This window comes from Aethalodelphis obliquidens, unplaced genomic scaffold (assembly GCF_003676395.1).
Source record: "Aethalodelphis obliquidens isolate GAN/ISIS:26980383/991018 unplaced genomic scaffold, ASM367639v1 scaffold38, whole genome shotgun sequence".
NCBI classification, from domain to species: Eukaryota; Metazoa; Chordata; class Mammalia; order Artiodactyla; family Delphinidae; genus Aethalodelphis; species Aethalodelphis obliquidens.
Genome location: NW_020837982.1, coordinates 13,801,832 through 13,818,041, shown reverse-complemented (window position 1 = coordinate 13,818,041; position 16,210 = coordinate 13,801,832). Strand labels below are relative to the sequence as shown.

The window sequence follows — 16,210 nt, the reverse complement described above, 5'->3', positions numbered from 1 at the left end:
AGACAAATGCTATATGATCTCCTTATATGTGGAATCTTAAAAAAATAAACTCATAGAAACAGAGGGTAGGTTGGTGGTTTCCAGGGATGGGGGTGTGGGGTGGGCAGAGGAAATGCGTGAAGGTGGTCAAAGGGTACAAACTTCCAGTTACACGATGAATAACGTCATGTACAGCATGGTGACTAGAGTTAATAACACTGTATTGTGTACTTGAAAGTTGCTAAGAGTAGATCTTAGAAGTTCTCACCACACACACACACACACACACACACACACATAATTATGTGAGGTAATGGAGGTATTAACTAACCTTGTGGTAATCATTTTGCAATATATATTTCAAATCATCACGTTGTACACCTTACACTTACACAGTGTTATATATCAATTATATATTGACAATGTTATATGTCAGTTATATCTCAATAAAGCAGGAGAAAATAAAGACAGCAGTAATGATTCCTTGCTTGGGGCCAGTCCTGTGTGGAATCAAGATTTCTAGATGTGCCTAAGGACTGGTTTCATTGATGATTAGGGATGAGGTGGGGTCCCCTTCCCCCTTGGTACCTTGTTATCATCCATGACAGTGTTCAGAGACTCGATCCACATTGGATCTATGTCACCATCAAGTAGAATCCACTTGGGCCCATCATGGGTGATGCTGGAAAGCTCCCGCATGACGGAAGAGAACAATCCTAAGAGGAACCATGGATATCTTAATTTCCAGGTCACCATCAAGCTTCTTCCTCTTAAAACAGCCTTTTCCTATCAGCTACAACACTCAGAAGGAGGTGTACATAGGCAGGTCAGAAGTGGCTTTGTAACTTACACTATTAAGAATCTGACCACTCCCAAGGTTCCACTCTCTCTGTGCTCTGGCCCAGCTTTTTGTAAGAACAGCAGCAACAGCAAAACAAGAAGGAAACCTGATGGTACTACTTTTTAACTGACAAGGGACCCAGTGAACCATTTCAACAGGCAACTGTGACGTGATGGAATTACATAAAACCTTCTTAGGTAAGGTTTTCATCCTTTGAAACTGCGGCCTGGGAAAATCCTGCCAAACGCAGGCTTTGAGAGAAGGCCCTATGTGATTCTAGTTGGCGTTACATGAAATTTATCTCTTAATTTGGATAGAATTGATTTTTTTTAATACTAAGCTTTCCCAATCAATAATATGGTATGTCTTTTCTTTTATTCAAATATTGTTTTATGTTCCTTAATAAATTTTTACAGCATTTTCAATGTATCTCTTTGGCTAAATGTATCCCTAAACATTTCAGTTCTTATTGTTATTGTTAATGGAATTTTTTTCCCTGACTTTCAGTTTTAGTTGACGACTGCTAGTATAGAAAAAAGCTTTCAAATTTTGTGTATTTTATTTTATAGTTACCTTTAATACATATGCTTATTAATTCTAGTGATTTTTCAATAGTGTCTCTAGAGTTGTATAGGTATAAAGTGGTATAATCACCAAAGTAATAATTATCTCCTTTCCTCCAATTTATAAGATGTATTCCATTTTCCTGTCTTACTGCATTTTCCAGAATCCCACCAAGCATATCTGAATAATAATGTTGGTAATAGGTCTCCTTGGCTTATTTCTGGTTTTAATGGAACTGGCTTTATTTTCTCATCATTCAGAATGCTCTTTTTTTCCTTTTGGCTTTAGGTAAAGAGCATTAATTGTACTTAAGGGATTTCCTTCTATTCCTATTTTACTTAGAATTTTTAAAATTAGGAATGGCTACTGAGTTTTTAGCACCTATTTATTGATCAAATTATTTTATCCTTTAATTTGTCAATGCTTTATGGTGATACTTTAAAAGTAATTGACTTGTCCTGACATTCCTGGAACAGATGCTACTTGGTCAGAATGTATTATTATTCTTTTGAGATCCTGATAGATTTTAGTTACTGATATTTTATTGAGAATTTCTAAATCTGTATTAATAAGTGAAATTGGGCTATTGTTTTTGGTTCTGCACAAAGGTTGATATCAAGATTATTTGGGCTTCATAAAATGAATTAAGAGGTGTCCTTTGATGATTTTGGAATTCTCTTTCTTTTATCTCTTTCTCTTTCTTTTATTCAGCTACTATTTTAAGATTTTCCTTTTCATTGCTTTTTCTACTTCTTATTGAGTGAATTTTTTAATTCTTTTTTTCAATAAGTTTTTATCATAGTTGCTTTACAATGCTGTGTTAGTTCTTATTGAGTAAATTTTGTTAAACTTATATTTTGCTAGTGGATCATCTATTTCTTCTAGTTTTTCGAATATGTATCATCTAATTGTGTCTCTTCCATTTTAATCTTGTCTATATCTACTGTTATATCTTCTTTCTAATTCCTAATCTTACATACTTTTACTCTCTCTTTCTCCCATTAATCATGCTTACAATGGACTTATTGGTCTTTACAAAGAACCAGTATTTATATTTATTTATCCTTCCTATATTTTTTTGTTCCTTCCCACTAATTTCAGCTTTTATCTCTCTTGGTTTCTTCCCAGTTTTCTTCAGGTTTAGTTTATTACTCTTTGAATAATTTCTTAGGATGGATACTGATTTCCTTTATTTCTATCCTACCTTCTGTAATTATTTAGAGTTGAGTTTTTTCTTATTGGCTTTAGATGTGTCCCAGAGGTTTCTGTATGAAGTATTCTTCTTTATATTGCTTCCAAGAGGAGTTGCAATTTAATGTTCCCTTTAATCCAGGGCTTACTGTTTCTTGATTGCAAATAGTAAAATTATTTTTGGTCATTTTCTTGCTATTTGTTTCTAATTCTGTTGTATTAGTATCAAACAATGTGGTGTGAAAATTGATACTTTTGAATTCATTACAATTTCTTCTGTGCCCAACTAAACTTTAATTTTTTGGAAATGTTCCATGAGCCTACCAAGAAAGGAATATTTTCTATTTACAAGATGCAAAGTTCTATATCAGCGTGTTACACTGAGTTTGATGGATGCATTTCCTAATTCTTCTATGTCTATACTTATTTTTCTGTCTACTGAATCTTTCTAATTTTGAAAAATGTGTATTAATATAATCCACTATATGTCTACTTTTATCAAGTTCTCTTAAAATATTTAAAAAGTTATATTCGGGCTTCCCTGGTGGCACAGTGGTTGAGAGTCCACCTGCCGATGCAGGGGACATGGGTTCGTGCCCCGGTCCGGGAAGATCCCACATGCCGCAGAGCGGCTGGGCCCGTGAGCCATGGCCGCTGAGCCTGCGCGTCCGGAGCCTGTGCTCCGCAACAGGAGAGGCCACAACAGTGAGAGGCCCGCGTACCACAAAAAAAGAAAAAAAAAAAGTTATATTCCACTTACTTGAAAGTTCTCATTTAGTGAATACAGTTTTATGATTATTATAAATCTTTTTCAATTTCTCCATATTTAATGTGTATATTTAATAAAACTCTAATTAAAATTCCAACACTGTTTAAAATTTGAATTATATTATGTGAGCTTAAATTTAATATGGAATAAGAAATGCCTAAGACTAGCCGAGAAATTACAGAAAAATATTGAGGAGGGATTTACTTCATCAGACATGAAAATGATATAAAATGATTATAACCTAGATAGAATGACATTAGCATAGGATTAGATAAACAGGTGAGTGGAACAAAACAGAAAACCCAGAATCAGATGTCAATACAATTGGCCCTCTGTATCTGCGAGTTTCGCATCCGTGGATTCAACCAGCCATGGATCGAAAATATTCAGAAAAAAACAATTCTAGAAAGTTCCAAAAAACAAAACTTGAATTTGCCACACACTAGCAACTGTTTATATAGCATTTACACTGTACTTACAACTATTTATACAACATTTACATTGTGCTAGGTGTTATTAGTAATCTAGAGATGATTTAAAGTGTATGGGAGGATGTGCCTAGGATAATGCAAATACAATGCCATTTTAGATGAGGCCTTGAGCATCCATGGATTTTGGTATCCATAGGAGTTCCTGGAACCAATCCCTCATGGATACCAAGGGACAACTGCATATATGACACGTTGGAATTTAAATCAAGAGGGAAAGGACAGTTTACTTAATAAATGGTGCTGTCACAATCAATTATCCATCTGGAAGGAAATAAAGTTCATTCTCTACCTTACCTCATACTAAGCCCCCAAATAAATTCTCGATGAATAAAAAATGTTAATGTGAAAAGAACCTTTTAGACCAAATTTATGATACTATATAGCTTAAAGTTAGAAAGAGTTATAAACCAAATAGGAATTCCAGGTGCTAAAAAGACTAGATAGACATATTTCCTTCTTAAAAAGTGCATGGTAAACATGCCATGAAGCGTCTGTAGACAAATGGCAGACAGCGAAAAACCGTTAGTGGTGAATATAACAGATACAGGGTTCATGTCTTTGGTATATAAAAAAGTTCTTACAAACTGATAAGAAAATAATAAGGAGGAATAAAATTACAAAAGAGCCAATTACTAAGACCAATAAGAAGGAAAGTATATTAAGCCTCATTAATAGTGAAATAAAAATTAGAGAGGCTGCTCATTAAATCCCACTGTTCTAGGCCTCTGATGGAAGGTCCTAAATTAGAGGAGTCCAGGCAGTTTGACCCTGATTGGGACGACTACTAACACTGGGGTGTTAGGATGGAGCTGAGATTTCCTCATTACAGAAGCCACATTTGTTTTAGAAAGAGGTCCTATCAGCTCATAGAGAGTTTTCTCCATTTTCTCTTCTGCTCTCTCCCAGTGACAGGAGACACTTTCCAACATCTACCAGTGATTTTTAATTCTTTGAAGGTGAGGCTGAGGTCAGCACCGAGTGAGCATGGGTTTGCTGTGGAAGGGACCATGGTTCTAGGATCCTCCTGAGATGAGTTTTCTGTAGCAGCTTCCCCATCACTCCTGGGGCGGTGCTGATAGGGAGGTACCCTCTGAGGGATGCTAGACTGAACTGCTCCTTTCAGAATGAGCAGTGGGCTTCCCTATCCTACCCTCGTCTTAGACCCTCTGCCAGGCAACGTAGAGACTCCATGACTTGCGTTCCAGAATCACGAAACTGTATCTGAGAATGCCTGCCTTGCTTTATCCTCTTTAAGGTGCCCTCTCTCAAGAGGCAGCTGAAGAGTCCCCAAGGAAAGAGACTATCCCAAGGGCTGAGGCTCCCCTCCAAGCCAAAATCAGTTTCCTTTCTTTGATTCTTTCCACCTTCTTTTCTAACCTGATACAGATCAGCCCAATGTCCCCTCCTCTGCATTCACCCTACTGCATTCTCTTCTGCCTAAGGGGCTGATTTAGTTGTATCCCGCTCTCACCATCCTTCCATTCTCGTGTGGCCGGATTGATGATGCCAAAGAGTTCATCACTGGTGACTGCTTTGGGGTTGAGGTCAGTCCAGACGGGGCGGCGTTTCATGATCTGGTAGGTCTTGTGCAAGGACCTCAGCACCTGCGACTTTCCAGTTCCCGCGCTGCCCACCACAAACACGGAGTGCCGCACAGCCAGAAGCTCCTCCAGCTGGACCACCTGGGAGACATGGAATTCAGCCAGAGTGACCAGCCTGTCACTCACTCACGTCCCAACTGCTCTTCTGTGAGCCAGACTGGTGTCTGAAGTGAGACCTGAGGTCAACACAGGAAGGGTTACTCCCCCCAAGATGTGATGGGGTCGTAAATGTAGGGGCAACATGATTCATTTACTCACTTATTCATCATTCCATCCTATAATTATTAGTCACAACAAAGTGCTAGGCAGTGTGCCTGGTGAGGGAGATTCAGAGATGACTCTCCGCCCTCCATCATCTCACAGTCTGATGGAGAAGCAAGTCATGTTGACAAATTATTATCATGTAAGGTGATAATTGCTATAGCTGATGTATTTATTAAGAGCTATGGGAGAAGACTGGAAGAAACAATTGATTTTGTACAGATAAATGGAACACGAAAGGCTTCACAGAGAAGGGGGCATTTGAACTGGGGCTTCAGGGATGAGTAGGAGTTTGCCAAGAAGATGAAAAGGAAGGATATTCCAGGCAGAGGAAACAGCACAAACAAAGGCTTGTGGTGTGACAGAGCATGACATGGTTGGCCAGATGGTTTGATGAGGCTGCAGTCAAGGAGCTCCTTGAGGACAATGATACAATTGACGGTATCATCACTCTTGTTCTAGTTTGCCTCCAGGCTCACCTTTCTACACTGTTGTACACTTACTGGAATGAAAATTTGATCAAGTCACTGCCATCACGTTGTCCCTTCAGTGGTTCTCCATAGTTTTAGTGATGAAATCCCAAATCCCTACACTGGTTTACAAGGCCCTTTTGCAGCTTGGCCCAAAACAGCTTCCAGTGTTTTATCTCTCATCCCTCAGCACACACATACCAGGTAGACAATTTCTTGGAGCTCTTTAATGATTCTCTTCCGTGTGCCTGGGCCTTTAACACACCGTGCCTTCTGTTCAGAAGTGATCCCGTCTCCTACCTTCTTCTGGCCAGCCCCTACACAGCCTGCAGCCTGGGGTAGGTGTCCCATACCTACATCCTGCATCCTAGCACTTACCAATATTGCAATGGTTACTTTTCTGTCTGCCTATTAGATTATCAGCTACTCGAAGGCAGGCAGGACAGGACTTTTATTGATATTTCTCTATTTTCAGTGTCTAGCAGAGAATCTGGCAGAGACCAAGTGCTGAAGAAATATTTGCTGGAAATGTGAAGGATGGGGACTTCCCTGGTGACCCACTGGTTAAGAATCTGTCTGCCAGTGCAGGGGACACAGGTTCGAGCCCTGGTCCAGGAAGATCCCACATGCAGCGGAACAACTAAGCCCATGAGCCACAACTACTGAGCCTGCACTCTAGAGCCCGAGAGCCACAACTACTGAGCCCGTGCTCCACAAGAGAAGCCACTGCAAAGAGAAGCCTGTGCACCACAACGAAGAGTAGCCACTGCTCGCTGCAACTAGAGAAAGCCCGCGCACAGCAATGAAGACCCAATGCAGCCCAAACCAAGCAAACAGACAAACAAACAAATAAATAAATAATTAATTTTTTTAAAAAATGTGAAGGATGGCTGGAAAGGTTGGATGACCCCTATCAGGAAAGGTCTTGCATGTCATGAGCTAAAACATTTGAACTTTATTGTAGATCAGGTTTCCTCATACTTTACACTATAAATCCTTAATAGCTGAGGAAAGTGAACTGAAGAGGAAATGTGCTAAAATGTTGACAGAACATTTCTGTGGGACAACAGAAAGTTTTTCCCCAAACATTTTATTTATTCTACATTAAAAAAATTACACTACTATATATAAAACAGATAACCAACAAGGATCTACTGTATAGCACAGGGAACTAAACTCAGTATTTTATAACCGCTTATAAGGGAAAAGAATCTGAGAAAGTATATGTATATATTCAGATATATGTATCTGAATCACTGTGCTGTACACCTGAAACTAACACGACATTGTAAATCAACTATACTTCAATAAAATAAAAAAAGTAAAGCAAATTAATTAATTTAAAATGACTCCTATATTTTAAAAAATTTAATTAATAGGAGTGTTAAAAAGAATTCTAGAATTGTACAACAAGGGAATTAGGAGAGTGGTACCACTTATATGAAGAGAGTAATATAAAGGTAGCTGATAAATGGCTCTTCGGGGAAAAAGACAGTTAGCTTCCAGTGTGGAAGGATTATTTATTGGGATACTGAGTTTTGCTTTCCATAGCATCAATATCTTTTTCTCCTCCATCCCAAGCTATTGCTGTTCCTCTGATTCAAACCCCAAAATCACCCAAAAGAGATTCTCAATCCTGGCTCTTGTTTTCAGCTTTCAGGGACTCAGTGCAGGATCTTCCCAGATAAAACTGAGGGAAGTGATCAGGAAGGGTCTCTGAGGAGCTGACATCTAAGCTAACATATGAATGAAAAAGAGTCAGCCATGCGAAGACCAGTGGTAGAGCATTCCAGGTAGAGTGACAGTGAGTGCAAAAGCCTTAAGTTCAGCAGCAAGCTTGGAGGGCTCAGAGAACAGAAAAATAAAAAATTAAAAAAATTAAAAAAGGAAGAGGGAGCAGTATAAGATGAGGTAAGAGAGGTAAGCAGGGGGCAGATATGCAGAAATTGATACTTGGAATTTTATTCTGAGTACAACAGAAAGCATTTGGAAGATTTTAAGCATGAAACTGACCTGAGGGTATTGCATTAAAATGGAGGAGGGCGGGGTGGGGGTGGGGCAGAGAACAGGAGAGGTGGTGGCAGTGGATGGTGTTCTGGCTACTGAATGGAGACTGTATTATAAACCTAGGTTGTTTTTTTTTTTTTTTCCGTGAACTACTACTGACTGATTCCCTGATATCAGAAAGACTTAAAATTGCTTTCTAGTTCCATCAACTTCTTTTTGTTCAACAACTGTATTGAGACATAATTCACATACCATAAAATTCACCTTTTTCCAGTGGCTTTTAGCATAGTCACAGGATTATACAACCATCACCACTATCCAATTTTAGAACATTTTCATCAACCCAAAAGGAAAACCCAGACCCATCAGTAGTCACTCCCCATCCCTACCCCTAATTCATCCCTGTGCAGCCCCTGATACACATTCTGCCTCTATAAATTTGACTATTCTGGGCATTTCAGAAAATGAAATGACCTCTTTCACTTACAATGTTTTCAAGGCTCATCTATGCTGTAGCATGTACCAGTACTTCATTCCTCCTTACAGCTGAATGAAATTCCATTACATAGGCATACCACATTTTGTTTGTCCATTTATCAACTGATGAGTGGGTTATTTCTACTTTGACTGTGATTAATCCATCAACTTTTGACAGTATCTTCTGTAAGGTAAATATATATGTATCTCTACCCTTCCTTTTACCTTTTCTTCTCGTTTCCATCTCCTATCTTCTGCCAGACACATTATACTCTTACATTGCCATGTTTGGTAATATTTACATTCTGTTTCATACTTAGATTTAGACCTTCTCTATTTTCCATGATTCTAAGAGTTGAAGACAAATAGCGGCTTCGATTTTTACCACTGTAGATATTTTTCACTACAGAAGGAAGCAGTTGCCTGGAATACATCACGTTCTCTGTGGGCCTCATGTCATGACTTGACAGAGGATGTTCTGAACATCAATTCAAGGTCAAATAGATACTCTTTTCTTACACTCTATATATTGATCAATATCAGGTTCACACTTACTTTAAAAAAATCCTTTTTCTCTTAGTGTTTTTAATTTTTTTCTTTGTTAAGACAGACAGATGCCTTAGTTCTCATAACTGAGAATTTCAGTAAAACACATGAGACATTTCATCTTGTTCATCTATTCTTCCTTTGAATTATCTACTTTTCGGGTCCTTTTCCTTAGAGACCGTGGACTTCCTGACTCGATTTGGATTGATTGCTTTCTAGGCCTGCTAACAGCTATAATTCAAGGACTTCCTTTATTTGATTCTGAAATTTTTGAATCCCATGATATTTTTCTTGTTTTTCATCCTCGTTTTGCTATAGTATGTCCTCAAGTAACTTAATCAAATAGGATGCATACATAGTAAAATTTGTAACTCTTTGAAAATATCCTGAATGATAATTTGGTACGTAATTAGTTTTGAGATCATTTCCCCTCAGAACTTTGAGGGAATGGTTTTCTTGTACTCTACTATCTGATATTGCTGATGAGAGGTTCTGATGTCATCCTGAATTTCATTCCTTCCTGGGTCACCGGTACCACCTTCTCAATCTGTCACCCCGCCAGGAAACTTTTATCTTTTTCTGGTGGCCCTTGACTTCTGAAATTCCATTATGACGCATCTTGGTATAAGTCCATTGAAATCCACTCTGTTCAGTACTGACTGAGCCCATGTAATCTGTACACGTTTGTCCAGTTCTTCAAGGGCTCTCTTTCTAGAATTCCCATTGACAACACGTTACGTAACGTAGATAATCCTCTGTGTGTCACCTTGACTCTCACACTATCTGTCTCTCTTTGTGTGTGTACTATATATATTATACTTTGTTATACACATACACACACATATATATAGTTTCATCCTGGGAGATTTCCTTGGCTTTACCTTCCAGTCCTCGCATTGAATTGTGTGTGTTATCAGTGATTCAGTTTTACATTTCAAAGAGTTCTTTGCAATTCTCCAATAGTTCTTTTCATTTTTTGATAGCATCTCATTCTTGTTTTATGGATCTAGTTTTCTTTATTTTCGTTAACGATACTAATTAGGACTTTAAAACGTTCTCTTCCTAACTTCCCCTGGAGTCAGTTGCTGCGTGTGTATGTGCATTTGTGTGTGGGTGTCTGTCGGTCTGTCTGTCTCTTGTGTTGTTGATTGCCTCCAGTATCTGGTGAGCCTCAGGTTTAAACGGAGAGCTGCACTGTGTTTTCTAGGAGGCTGGGGTGGGTGCTGTCTGCGGCTTGATATGCGGGTCTCCTTCCAGGCAGGGAGGACTGAGAGGGAGGTCTGTGCTCCCAGTCAGATCTTGGCCTTTGTCTTTATTCTTCTACTTGTGGGTGAGTGAGCAGGTGCTGGCCTTCAGGCCGAGGAGCCCAAACAGAATGTATGGGCTTCAAACTCTTAGAGCAGTCACAGTTTCCCTCCTAAAGAGTTTATTAAATTCCCTTAGACCTTTCTTTTTGGCTGCAGTTACATGCTTGGCTGTGCGTGGTCTGCATTCTTGGGAACCTGGGCCTAGAAGGGGGAGCTGGGGGAGAGTGTGGGGAGCTAAGTGGTACATTGATTGGGTAAACAGACTTAATACCCTCCCCCACCGGCTTAAGGTACCCCCCACCCCCGTGTTCTCAGTCCTCTTCCCCACCCCTGCCCTCCTTCACTGCCTAGTCCAAGCCCTGAGCTTCTCTGGGGTTCTGCTTGGCAGACTGGCCGCCTCCTGGCTCCTCTTCCCCTGAAGCCCTTTCTAAGCATATTTGAGCCTGCAGCCCCCCTGCTCTGTTTGATCTGTCAACCTGCTTTCATCCTCTTCCCATCTTTCCAGAAATCTATTCTTATATCCCCTTCCCAGTTTTCACACTTCTATGGGCTTATTCCATTTTTTTTAAGTTATATTATCACTTTTAAAAGATTGCAGGATGCCTTCTCAAACCAGAGCTTCCCTAGAGGTTTTTGATGAAGTAACTTTAAAAAGTTCAAGTGTACTGTGCTATACAGCAGAAATTAGACAACATTGTAAATCAACTATATTTCAAAGAAAACAGTTCAAGTGGACAGTGTAAATGAAAAGTCGGTAGAAAACATCATCTACTGCAAGAACCTTTAGTAGATGGCATCTGTCTTATCAGAGGAGCAGAAAGTGGTTATGAAAAGAAGGGAAGAAAAAGAAGGAAACAATGTGGGGCAACTGACAAATAAATAGAAAGAGTGAGATTCTGAGCAGAAAAAAGTGCAGAAAATGGGGAAGGAGGGTCGTTTGCCTTAGCAGACTCTCAGAGAGGCTGGGAAGATGTGGACTGTCCTGATTCTAAGATGTCAGCCTCAGTGCCTGCATCCTAGGAGCCTCATCGGATTAACTCATCTCTGGGGTGAGGGTGCCCCTCAGGATCAGAGCCTTTCAGAGGAAACCCCTCATCTGGCATCCAAAGCCCTCTATAACACGGCCACCTATTATCTCTCAGGTCCTATTGCTCCCTCCCCCTCCCCCACCCCAATACCCTTTTCTCTAGCCACACTGGACTTCTTGCTGTGGCTTGTACAATCTCTACGTCTCCCCGTCTACCCTCGGCTGACCCTCTTCCCTCTATCTGGGAGGCCTTCCTGCCCATCTCTACCTTTAAAAAGTCTATCTACCAAACTTAAGAGGAGAGAGGTTGGGAGTGGGGATTGCTCCACGGGCAAAACCAATCACAGCTGCAAAGGACCAGGTGATGCTTTGCTCTCTTCTGTAAAATGTAATCTCAGAAATGAAAGCAGACACCAGTTCTGTTTATTTGTAGCCAGAGCTTAATCTCAACCAATGCAAGTACTGTGTGCTAGAAACCCCACCTGGAGTGGAGAAGGAACCAGCCCCCAGTCTGTAAGTTCCTCAAGGGGGAGCACTTTCTCTCCTGCGAAGCAGCTTGGTGGCATATCCTGGAGAGGTAACAGTACAGGAAAAAAAAATTCTGCCCTTATCCCTGTATTCCAGGACCCTCTCTTGTGGCACCTGTCACATCCTCCCTCCAGGTTTAGTTATCTGTGTGCAGGCACTTCTACTGTAACAACATCAATACGTCCTAAAAATGTTACCTTCTGCAAACAGACTCATGGAAAAACAAGATTGCGCAGACCACTCAAAGCGTACAGAATGTTGTATCCAAAGCCCTCGAAGCTCAACAATGCATCCTAATCCCAGTAAAAACACTAGCACGGTGAAGTCACTAGAGAGCATTTGCAACCTACCTCATGTCCGTTTATCCTCTGAAACCTTAAATCTGGGGGCCTGTGCTTCTTTTGTCAAGAGGTAGATCATGGGTGTATGAATTTCTAATAAAGAACTAAAGGTCGGTTGTAGATGGAGCCTTCTTCACTAATCCACTGTTTTAATACATGAGGAAGTGACTTCACCCACCCTAAGCCTCCCCAGAAAACAGCACGAACCTCCGTGGTTCCTACAGCCATGAGACTTAGCTATACGTGCACTAAAGTTTCAGGTTTTCTTTCTTTAAGTCTATGTCTATTGCTAAATGTATTCATTTTCTATGGCTGTAACAAATTACTGCAGACTTAATGTCTTAAAATGACAGAAATCTATTAGCTTACAGTTTGGGTGGCCAGAAGTCTTAACCGTGCTCAAATCAAGGTGTCGAGGGCGGATTCCTTCTGAAAGCTGTGTGTGTGTGGGGGGCGGTTCTCTTGCCTTTCCTAGCGTCTAGGGGCTGCCCACACTCCCTGGCTCATGGCCCCGTCCTCCACCCTCAAAACCAGCAGTGGCTGGTTGAGTCTTCCTCCGTGGGGTCACTGACACTCTCTGTCTCCCTCTTTCACTTAGAAAGACCGTCGTGATTATACTGGGCCACCTGGATAAACCCGGATCATCTCCCCACAGCCTGGTCAGCTGATTAGCAACCTTAACGCCCTCTGTGACCTTAATCCTCCCTTGCCACGTAATGTAACACGTTCACAAATTCTGGGGATTAGGTTGTGGACATCTTTGGCAGGGTAGGGGGAGGAATTCTTCTATCTACCACCCTCAGGTTTTTCTTTAATTGTGTAAAGCCTGTTCCTGATCACTTCAAAGCATTTTCAAGATCAGAAAAATGCATAAGAACCAACACAGCTTCTACTTTACCTGACTGTCATTCCTGTATAGTGGTGCATGAAGTAATTCACATGAAAGGAACACGTGCTATAGCAAAGCCTGTGTCTCATTCCTCCCATGAGAATGTGAACCCCCTGATGGTAGGGGCTTTGTCCTTCTTTTGCATTCCTCACCACACATTCCACACTGTGGATGTGCCAATAAAGAGCTACTGAGTTGAACTGAGTTATTGCAAAGTCGTAAGTATCTGTACCTCTAAAGCTACACTTTGGATTACGGATGAAGTATAATCCACTGTCCAAGAAAAGAATTAAGAGACAAAAAAATGTTGGGAGGGAAAACCCTGTACCTTGAGCACAAAGTTGTCCTCAGCCTGCAGCTTCAGCTCCACCACAGCCTTCCTAACCAAAGCTTCGAAGTTGAGGTCTCTCCTCCGAGGGACATTCAGGGCAGGAAACAGGTCCCCGATCAGGCCCATGAACACGGGTATGTCGTCTGTCACAATCTTGGGGATGTTGAAGTCTCGCAGGGAGCGCATCAGGACCTGGTCCTCGGGCCGGTCAGGATCTCCTCGCTTCAGGGATCCCGCCACCACCAGCACAGACTTGACGGCCCTCAGGCCCCAGTCATAGTGATCCTGCGGGAAGGCAGCAGGGTTAGACGAGAGCTGCTGGGATGCACAAGCCCACGGGCTCGGGCTAGTGTCCGCAGGATTAGATAGCACACCAGTACTAGGTCACTTTTGAGGCCAAGGCAGAGGCAAAGGAAAAGATTAACGACATAGTAGATCATGATCCGGGATCCTAGCTCCTGGTCTGACATTAGTCACTTTTCTGGCTGTTATGACGACCGAGCAGACACAGAGCATATGGGGGGCTGGGGGTCAGGGAGGTTAAACAGGCCGCTTCCAAACCTATCTGGCTACTCCTTGAACATTCAGAGGGTGGAAGGGTTGTCAAGGAGGGAGATGTGTTAGTTCTCAGAGGTGGCCGAAGGTGAGCATACTTGCCTCAAAGAGGCCTTCAAACTCTGAGAAAAGGAGAAAAAAAAAAGTTCCTTAAAGTTTTTGTCAAAGGAGGCACCCAGAGGTCACAGGTTCTGAGTGTAGGCTCGTGGGATGGTGGAGCACACTGCTGACACCAGGGCTGGGACTGGAGTGGTGAGGAAGGGGTGGAGCGTGCGGTCCAGAGCACAGACTCTGAGCTCAGACAGACCTCGGTTCAAGTCCCAGCTCTGCTACTTGCTTCACAGCAGGTCATTATTTAATTAGAGCTGTGATGCTTGCTACAGAGGACAATTCAGTGTGTAAGGAATGCAGAAACATAAAACTGACTCAGGACCCCACTCTTGAGGCTGGGGACAACCCGTTCCTTCCGGCCTTGACTGCACTTCCTCCTCATCTGGGCTTCACTGGATCCCAGGTCTTCCTTTTCTTTCAACTTTTCATTTATTTATTTATTTATTTTTGGCTGTGTTGGGTCTTCCTTGCTGCACTCGGGCTTTCTCTAGTTGTGGCGAGCGGGGGCTACTCTTCGTTGCAGTGCGCGGGCTTCTCATTGTGGTGGCTTCTCTTGTTGCAGGGCACGGGCTCTAGGCACGCAGGCTTCAGTAGTTGTGGAACACGGGCTCAGTAGTTGTGGCTCTGGGGCTCTAGAGCAAAGGCTCAGTAGTTGAGGCTCACGGGCTCTAGAGTGCAGCCTCAGCAGTTGTGGTGCACAGGCTTAGCTGCTTCATGGCATGTGGGATCTTCTCGGACCAGGGCTTGAACCCGTGTCCCCTGCATTGGCAGGCAGATTCTTAACCACTGTGCCGCCAGGGAAGTCCCCTCAGGCCTTCCTTGATATTGTTTCTTCAGGGAAGTCTGATCCTTAGCCCAGGCGCAGCCACCGTGTCCTTCGCCTTCATCATACACTGAACTGAAAGAGCAGTGCAGGTGCAGGAGCACACCCCGGGGAGGGCTGTGACCTGGCGCCTCGGAAGAGGCAGGAGACAGGGCCGCACGTGGTCTTTTGCAGACAGTGATAAGGACGCTGGTCTTTATCCTAAGTACAATGAGTACCATTTTTAAATGACCCGTCCAGCTGGTGGCTAAAGAATAGACATGAAGGACTAGAGTAGAGGTAGAGAAACTAGTAGAGAGGAACTTCCAAGCAAGAGACATGGGTGCTTGCAACAGGCTTCCAGAATCAGCAAGTGAGTAAGCGATTGTTCTCCTGAAGCCCTGAATGCAGCAGTGGGCCTGCGGTGGAGCTGGCAGGACCACTGGCTTTAGATACTGAGCTGGAGGTGCATTTTAGACAATCAGGGGACCTGTGGCATAGACCACTGAATATACAGGCTTTGAGTTCAACAGAGAAATCTGGGATCGAGACAGGAAAGTGAGTCACTGGGCTGAAGCCACTGGTGGCTGAGAACCGACAGAGAGGATGCAGTGAGCCAGGGCCTGGGAAGTGTTGAGAAACCAGGGGAGGTGGCTTCTTTTTTTTTTTTTTCCTAAATCCATTTTGGACAGATTTCACAGGACTGAGAGGGCTCACTTTGTGGCAGCAAAGGTGATCCAAGTAAACACCCGAAAGGAAAGAGAAACTCATTGGGAACGCCCAGGAAGCTTGATTGGCTGTCCGTGACACCAAGAAATTCTCCATCTAAGGCACAAACCTTGGAGGCTCTGGGTCATGTTGTAAGGTCTCTTCTGGAAGGGGGCGGGCCCTGGGCAGAAGCCACACTTAAGGAGCAGCAGCGATGAGCAGCGCGGTGCTGCTTAATGCCTGACTCTCTCTCCCCCACCTTCCTCCCATCTCTCGTTCCTTCAGGTACAGACCACTCCCTCCAAGGGCTTTCATTCGCCACTGCAATGTTTCTCATGGGACACTGGTGATCTATGAGGTGCTGCTAAGTATTCTACTAAAAAGGGAGTTCTGTGGCCAAATCGTTGTGTTTTT

The 16,210-nt window shown here is 42.4% G+C and overlaps 1 protein-coding gene across 1 annotated transcript in view; it reads right to left on the bottom strand.

The window, feature by feature from the left end:
- The window catches only part of DNAH9 (dynein axonemal heavy chain 9), a 299,454-nt gene that overhangs the window by 158,712 nt on the left and 124,532 nt on the right, over positions 1-16,210 (bottom strand). The window contains exons 31-33 of the mRNA XM_027131074.1: positions 13,618-13,905; positions 5,307-5,517; positions 568-695 (exon numbers count right to left, since the gene is read on the bottom strand). Of these exons, the coding sequence (XP_026986875.1) occupies positions 568-695; positions 5,307-5,517; positions 13,618-13,905 (627 nt within the window). The remainder of the gene's footprint in view (positions 1-567; positions 696-5,306; positions 5,518-13,617; positions 13,906-16,210) is intronic.